Source organism: Oreochromis niloticus, linkage group LG13 (assembly GCF_001858045.2).
Source record: "Oreochromis niloticus isolate F11D_XX linkage group LG13, O_niloticus_UMD_NMBU, whole genome shotgun sequence".
Taxonomy (NCBI): domain Eukaryota; kingdom Metazoa; phylum Chordata; class Actinopteri; order Cichliformes; family Cichlidae; genus Oreochromis; species Oreochromis niloticus.
In genome coordinates this window covers 25,458,336-25,466,522 of record NC_031978.2, presented here as the reverse complement: position 1 = coordinate 25,466,522, position 8,187 = coordinate 25,458,336, and the positions used below count along the sequence as shown (strand labels likewise).

The 8,187-nt window shown below is 41.6% G+C and overlaps 2 protein-coding genes across 8 annotated transcripts in view; one reads left to right on the top strand and one right to left on the bottom strand.

Annotated features, from left to right (window-relative positions):
- Positions 1-5,250: 5,250 nt before the first annotated feature.
- pcbd1 (pterin-4 alpha-carbinolamine dehydratase/dimerization cofactor of hepatocyte nuclear factor 1 alpha) overlaps positions 5,251-8,187 on the bottom strand; it is a 3,459-nt gene continuing 522 nt past the window's right edge. Inside the window, exons 2-6 of one of the 2 annotated variants that reach the window (XR_003213466.1) lie at positions 7,687-7,818; positions 7,509-7,589; positions 6,598-6,686; positions 5,856-6,441; positions 5,251-5,634 (exon numbers count right to left, since the gene is read on the bottom strand). Coding sequence is in view for 1 of the 2 variants with exons in the window: in XM_019366519.2 (XP_019222064.1) it covers positions 6,378-6,441; positions 6,598-6,686; positions 7,509-7,589; positions 7,687-7,818 (366 nt within the window). In the remaining variant the exon portion in view is untranslated. Of the gene's footprint in view, positions 6,442-6,597; positions 6,687-7,508; positions 7,590-7,686; positions 7,819-8,187 lie in introns of both variants that reach the window. The other variant, XM_019366519.2, reaches the window with a different exon arrangement.
- Positions 6,678-8,187, top strand: part of si:dkey-192p21.6 (heparan-alpha-glucosaminide N-acetyltransferase) — a 27,476-nt gene continuing 25,966 nt past the window's right edge. For 3 of the 6 annotated variants that reach the window (XM_013269095.2, XM_019366518.2, XM_025897458.1), the window contains exon 1: positions 6,679-6,816. Coding sequence is in view for 1 of the 6 variants with exons in the window: in XM_013269097.2 (XP_013124551.1) it covers positions 6,733-6,816 (84 nt within the window). In the remaining 5 variants the exon portion in view is untranslated. Of the gene's footprint in view, positions 6,817-7,825; positions 7,962-8,187 lie in introns of those variants that run through there. The other 3 variants (XM_005473832.3, XM_013269097.2, XM_025897457.1) reach the window with 3 other exon arrangements.

Sequence of the window (8,187 nt, the reverse complement as noted above, 5' to 3'; positions counted from 1 at the left end):
ACTGCACTAAAGTGTTCTTAAATACACTGAAAGGGAACATCTCCGCTGTGACCGATCCACAGATGGAGATTCTTTAAACTTGGGAGAAATCAGCTGTTTGTCCTGACTTACTGTGGACATGATGTATTCTAGTAAATATCTAGTCAGCAGGATATGTTACTCACAGGTTGATAACTTAACAATGCATACTGTAACACCAAAAGGACCTTGCTCTCTGTTTCTCGCATGCTTTCATCTAACATTGCTGAAAATTCCTTGAATTTAGTTCCATGTTTGTGCAATATGTAACTTCTCCTTGATGAAGTGTAACAAATGGGAATGCTCTATATGTTTAGCAGAAACATTGTAGTGAATGACAACTTATCAGCCTTGATTAGTAAATTTTAAGCATTTGTGTGACCGCTCCATTTTGCTTCATTTGACTCTTTTTGTGAATGTTTGTGTTTCAACTGTTTTTATTTACTGGGAACTTTTTGAAGAGATTTGGCATGAATGTAATTACAGTCTCACACGTGCAAGAATTTCCCATCTTGTAGCCAGTGCCTGGTTTAAAGACTGATTAAACAATCCAACTAACAGTTAAAGTTCATACCATCGTGTGTCCATGCTTTCATCCTGAAATACTGTGGTCAGTAATAAGGTGCAGAAGGCCATGCTGATACAAACAATTAAAAAGGACTAATCCTATTGCGTTCAAGAAATACTACAAACTAATGATTGAATGTTCAAGAACTCTGCATAAGTTCTTTTAGGCAGCAGCTGGCACGGATAATCCTGTGAAAGATTCTCTGAAGGTCTACACAGTAAATCTTCCCTGGCAGTGACATTATGTAGCAGTGATGTGTTTGACCTCATGCTGACATTGCAGTCTTTCCAACAAAGGGGATTGGGCTTAGCTGACTGTAGCAGATGGCTCTACGGTGATGTTTTCAATAAAGTGGATTCAAATCATTTCTTAGTCGTCTTTTTAAGTTACAACAGAAAACAGTGTGACGGGGAAAAAAATCATTTTAATGACAAAGTTGAAAAACACGTAGTACACAACACACATGTTGGGACCAGAGGTGTGGAGCTATGTGATAAACTACCAGAGCGCACCGACCACGTGCATTTCCACGTTAAGCGGAGCATGTAAACATAGTGGCAGTTTACATACTTATTCATTTGTCACTGATCACACGATCAAATGTTAGACTGCCTTTATGTACAAATCTTAAAGTCATCTGTGCACAGTTTCAACTCAGGTTCCCTCCTGCTCTCTCTGTTTCTCGCTTATTTCCTTGCAGAATAAGTGAATTTGTAACCGGTTAAAACCGTGATCTTGTTGAGACAGCTGTTCAAGAGAGGCAGGTTGTGTGTTTCCTTCAGAGAAGGGTTGCTTCGCTGTAAAAACCTAAGATGTGTGTGTAACAGCTGGATTTCTGGACAATTGGACTGCGATCAAGTGAGCCCTCACATACGAAGTCACAGTCCGAAATGTCACAGCCCGAAATGATGTTGCATATTATGGTACGAGTGCCGAATGGCTTAGAAACACAAGTCTTCTGTATACTGGCATTTCACTATTTTACTACTCAGTCCATTTCGACTTTTGAAATATTAGCAGTTGAAATATAACATAAATTACTTTATGAGTCTCACGCTGCACGATCTGATATCCTCCTGTTGGCTGAGCACTAGATGAGGCCCAGATATGAAGATTGTGCGGCCTGGTGGTCAACCCAGTTCCGACATTGGCCTTTTATTGTGGGCAGTCTAAGGGAAACGTGCAACATTCATGCTGTCTAATCAGCACCTTGACATGCCACACCTGTGAGGTGGGATGGATAATCTCGGTAAAGGAGAAGTGCTCACTAACACAGATTTAAACAGATTTGTGAACAATATTTGAGAGTAATGTGTCCTTTGTGTGTGTAAAAAATGTTTCAGGTCTTTGAGTTCAGCTCATGAAAAATGGGAGCAAAAACAAAAGTGTTGCGTTTATATTTTTGTTCAGTGTAGGTAGAAAATAACAGGCTAAGAATTGCTAGATAATATTAATAATCCAGGTTTGGCTAGGGAGGTGTTTTTCTTTCTGTCTTTTTTCCAGGAAAGTAGAAGATGCAGACGAGCTGAGACGTGGACGGAGTGGAGGAGAAGATCCGCAGGGGGAAATGGCAGGACCGCCACGTCGCTATCCAGAAGAAGATAGTCATACTAATACTTGTTTTTGTTGTGGTATAAAACTGTTTTGGCTGCTAAGAGGGGCATCCTTTTTGTGAAGCAGACTAGGTGTACATCTGGTGGAGGATCTTACATGGTCAGTAAACAAAACCAAAACAGTGAAGAAGGTGCAGCAGCACTTCTTCTTTCTCGGGAGACTGAAGGGATTCGGCATGAGCCCCCGCATCCTCAGGACCTTGAACTGCTGTGGCATTGAGAGCATCCTCACTGAATGCATCACCACGTGGTACAGCACCGCTTACAACCGCAAAGCTCCCCAGAGAGTGGTGCAGTGTGCTGAAAGGATAATTGGAGGTGAGCTTCCCTCCCTCCAGGACATCTACTGTCGTGGCCAAAAGTTTTGAGAATTACATAAATATTGGAAAAGTTGCTGCTTAAGTTTGTATAATAGCAATTTGCATACACTCCATAATGTTATGAAGAGTGATCAGATGAATTGCATAGTCCTTCTTTGCCATGAAAATTAACTTAATCCCCAAAAAACCTTTCCACTGCTTTCCATTGCTGTCATTAAAGGACCTGCTGAGATCATTTCAGTAATCGTCTTGTTAACTCAGGTGAGAATGTTGACGAGCACAAGGCTGGGGATCATTATGTCAGGCTGATTGGATTAGAATGGCAGACCTGACATGTTAAAAGGAGGGTGATGCTTGAAATCATTGTTCTTCCATTGTTAACCATGGTGACCTGCAAAGAAACACGTGTAGCCATCATTGTGTTGCATAAATATGGCTTCACAGGCAAGGATATTTTGGCTACTAAAATTGCACCTAAATCAACAATTTATAGGATCATCAAGAACTTCAAGGAAAGAGGTTCAATTCTTGTTAAGAAGGCTTCAGGGCGTCCAAGAAAGTCCAGCAAGCGCCAGGATCGTCTCCTAAAGAGGATTCAGCTGCGGGATCGGAGTGCAACCAGTGCAGAGTGTGCTCAGGAATGGCAGCAGGCAGGTGTGAGCGCATCTGCACGCACAGTGAGGTGAAGACTGTTGGAAGATGGCCTGGTGTCAAGAAGGGCAGCAAAGAAGCCACTTCTCTCCAAAAACAACATCAGGGACAGATTGATATTCTGCAGAAAGTATGGTGAATGGACTGCTGAGGACTGGGGCAAAGTCATATTCTCAGATGAAGCCTCTTTCCGATTGTTTGGGGCATCTGGAAAAAGGCTTGTCGGGAGAAGAAAAGGTGAGCGCTACCATCAGTCCTGTGTCATGCCAACAGTGAAACATCCTGAGGCCATTCATGTGTGGGGTTGCTTCTCATCCAAGGGAGTGGGCTCACTCACAATTTTGCCCAAAAACACAGCCATGAATAAAGAATGGTACCAAAACATCCTCCAAGAGCAACTTCTTCCAACAACAGTTTGGTGAAGAACAATGCATTTTCCAGCACGATGGAGCACCGTGCCATAAGGCAAAAGTGATAACTAAGTGGCTCGGGGAACAAAACGTTGAAATTTTGGGTCCATGGCCTGGAAACTCCCCAGATCTTAATCCCATTGAGAACTTGTGGTCAATCCTCAAGAGGCGGGTGGACAAACAAAAACCCACTAATTCTGACAAACTCCAGGAAGTGATTATGGCAGAATGGGTTGCTATCAGTCAGGATTTGGCCCAGAAGTTGATTGAGAGCATGCCCAGTCGAATTGCAGAGGTCCTGAAAAAGAAGGGCCAACACTGCAAATACTGACTCTTTGCATAAATGTCATGTAATTGTCGATAAAAGCCTTTGAAACGTATGAAGTGCTTGTTATTATATTTCAGTACATCACAGAAACAACTGAGACAAAGATCTAAAAGCAGTTTAGCAGCAAACTTTGTGAAAACTAATATTTGTGTCTTTCTCAAAACTTTTGGCCACGACTGTACAAGAAGCGTTGCCAGAGGAAAGCAGGGAGGATCAATCAAAGACTCCAGTCACCCCAGTCACAAACTGTTCAAACTACTTCCGTCAGGCAGGAGGTACTGCAGTATCCGGTCCCGAACCAGCAGACTAAAGGACAGCTTTTTCCATCAGGCCATCAGACTGCTGAACAGTGACACTTCATAGACACCTCGCTCTCAAGTACCAGAACTTCAACACTGTGTACTCCATATTTTACATATATGCCATTCTTTTTTCACAATATTCAAATTGCTGACGGACGGACTGACGGATGTGATTTGATTTGAGGCCCAGTGCGCTGTAACTTTTAATTTCAACTGATAAAGTGAATGAAATCTTGGCATCTCTTGCCAGAGATGCCAAATGGAAGAACAAATTATTCTGCAAGGTTAGAAGCAGCAGTGGTGAGAATTTGGAGGAGTTTGAGTCGGCGAGGGTCAGAGGTCACTAGACAAATTATGGACAACCCATCACACCTGCTCCATTCCACCCTTGTAAAGAAGCAGCAGCGCTCCTTCTCCCTTTAACTGATTCAAACTTTCAGCCATGAAGAACACTTCAGGAAATCATTCCTATTGTTCTCTCTGTAAAAGTGTACAATAACTCTTCATTATGTGGCAGGATAAATACAGTATCTGTCTATCTCTCTATGTAGAATTTTCTGTGGGCAGTTCAATGGGCTGTAAGCAGGAAGAGGAAGGGTGAGGGTGATCCAGAGTAGGAATCCAGTGAAATATTGGCATCACCTCTTACAGTTTCCTTGTAATATCAGCTGAAAGTTGAGAATATGTAAATTGGGTAGAGTTAATTTTTGAAACCATACAGTTAATTGGGCTGTGAGTCAGAGTGGGAAGAGTGAGGATGACCTAGAGTAAGAATCAAGTGAAATATTAGCGTCACCTCTTACAGCTTCCCTGTATTATCAGTTCAAAGATGAGAGTATTGGAATTACAGTAATAATTTGGAAAGAGTTTACTAATAATTTTCTCTGAAACTGTACAATTCTTTGGGCTGTGAGGCAGAGGAGGAAGAGTGGAAGTAAGAATCCATTGAAATATTAGCGTCACCTCAAACGGTTTTCTTGTAACAAAAAAAACCCAAACAAAACAAAACAACACACAAAAAAAACCCACAATATCAAAAATACAGTACAGCAATTTTATTTAGTAGGGGATAAGGTCAGGTTGAACAGAAATGTACAGTATAGTGAGAAGACAATGCTTTGTATATATTATCAGCTCTTACAGAATATGTAACATTTTGTTATTTTCAATGTGTAGTGTGAGAATCATAAAGTAATTTGTTATATATCAACTGCTAATATTTCAAAAATCGAAGTGGATTGAGCAGTAAAATAGTGAAATGCCAGTTTACAGAAGACTCGTGTTTCTAAGTCATTCGGCACCCGTACCGTAATATGCGTAAGAACAGTGCAACAACATTTTAGGTGCGGCTAGCTTGACTGTGACTTCGTATGGGAGGGCTCACTTGACTGCGGTACAATACGGTGTAGACCATGGGTGTCGAACTCCAGGTCTCGAGGGCCGGTGTCCTGCAGGTTTTAGATATCAATCTGGGTCAGCGCACCTGAATCAAATGATTAGTTCATTAGCAGGCTTCTGGAGAACTTCAAGACATGTTGAGGAGGTAATTTAGCCATTTAAATCAGCTGTGTTGGATCAAGGACACATCTAAAACCTGCAGGACGCCGGCCCTCGAGGCCTGGAGTTCGACACCTGTGGTGTAGACGAACACAAACTCATTTACGGTCAGGACCTGACCATACCCCCAGTTAATGAAGTTACTGTGCTGCATGCGCACGTTAACGTTTTCCTCTCTGCACGTCATGTGATGATGGACCAGTCTGATTGAAAACCTGACCAAAACCCTGAAACATCGCAAACCCATCAGATCACTGTCAAGAAACGAACTTGCTGCCTGTAATAACCATCCTTATGGTTGTATGGCAGCCAAAGCTTTAGCACCCTCGTCATTTGGAGCAAAACAAATGTAACACAACTGTCAGATGTGTTTCCGGTATTAATTTCAGCACAGTTTGAAGTTATTTGTATACATATCTTAGTAAATCGTGTATGTACGATTTATATAAATACGATGCTACCCCATAAAAAGACTGGGAACTCCAAACAGATATGCAATAAGCTGCAAATATCAGTTTTACAGCTTTGACCATACAGTTTGGTTTATTGGCTCATTAGATATTCTTTAATGACGTTTAAATTTAAGCCAGATTAGTTCAATTACAGTATTTTATTTCTTCTCTTGTTGGGAAGTTGGCGGAGCATCGCTCAGTTGCGCACTGGCAGGAATAGGCCTATAGTTGGGACAGAAAGATGAATGTACCAATGGAATTTTTACCATTTCCTTAAGCTAATAATTACCCGCCCCGCTTAAAAAAAAAAAAAAATATATATATATGTATGAAGAGCACTTCAGTTTTCTCTGCCTTGACCGGTGACAAGCTGCTCACATTAGAGATGCCTGGTCAATCAAGGTGGCCAAAGAGATGTCACGTTGGGACAGCCCTCCACAGTCATGCGTGCTGAGAGTTATCTGGACCTGCGTTAAAGAGAATGCACAAAGTCGTGAATCAATGCAAATTTGAATGCGTTTGCGTCAAAATACCACTCGACAAAAAGCTTTGCCGCCATTTGTAATGGAGTCATTACAGGTGAAGCATCAGCACAAGGTAAGCCCTGGGAAAGTGTCCTTTAACGTTTTGACAAAACCAGACGGTGTCCAACAGGAAACACTGCAAGTTTAGCAAAAGCCGTTTTGACTTGAAAATGAGAAACTCACGTGGTATTAATCATATTAATTAGGGCTCGTGCCTACGCAAGACATCCGTTTAGTAACACCTGTGTTTAATTACAATTTCATGCTAAATTGGCTGCCGTGTAACATAGGTGTAGTTAACCGGTTACACATTTGACGCTGAGAAAAGTCTGTTAGCACAATTTTGAGACACAGTCACGGGTTAAATTCCCGACGAAGAGACCTGCAGCTGCCATCTTTAAACGGTTCACAGCTAGCTAGTTGGTTACCTGACATTTGGTGTCGACTAGGTATATGGTGTCTTAGAGCTTTGGGTGAAAATTACTTATCCCATCTTCCCCGAACCCTGGTTTAAATTATAATAATTTTTTAATTAAAATAAACACAACCAAAAAACACACACATATGTTCTTTATTATTATAAGGCAAATATGACATTTAAGAGGGGTCATTTTAAAGCTAATTCATGATCCCAATGTTGGGCTTTTCTATAATAACAAAAGCCAGTCAAGACAGAGTCCAGCTGTCCACTGTGCCAGGAAAACAACCCCCACCCCATAGGCTATAATCTTATTTTCATTATTATTTATTATTAGGCTTGCATACCTTATTATAGACATTGAACCATTCAGGATGATGGTTCAACTTCTCTGCATGTAAAGCCACTCTGGACATAAAGCCAAAAGCCTGGAGGGGGGGGGAATAAAAAAATTAAAATAAAAAAGTAGAGCGGTTATATGGGTCATTTAAGTTTAAAAGTGATATTTGACAATGATGCAAGAACCTGATTGAAGTCTTTGAAAATAAACTCTTTGTAAATAGCATCTCGTCCAACGACCTCCACCCACTGAGCGTTGCGTAGCAGGGGGAGTATGTGGGCCCTCTCCTCTTCAGTCAGAGCTTGGACCTTACCAGCCTGTGAGGACAGAGCAGAGGGAACAGTGCAGCAGATTTGAGAGGGGCAGTTTCACGAACACAAACTCTGATTGGTTGTAGAGGAACCCATCTGGAAACAATGAGAGGCCACATTCCTAGTTTAAAAATCTAGCTGGTTCAAAGGTATGTGGTGGTGGAGAGGGGGTGGTGGTGGTGGTTGGTCTTTTCCTCTAACACATGATGCAGGGTCACAACACAGGTTCAAAGTGAAATTTATTTCATTCAGCCCTCATGATCCAGACTACATGTTTAAACTGCAGAGTCAACATTGCATAACATCGTCCAAATAGATGCCATTTTATTGCACAATCTACATATGAGCGCTCTGTCCCTAGCTGAGCAGTCACAA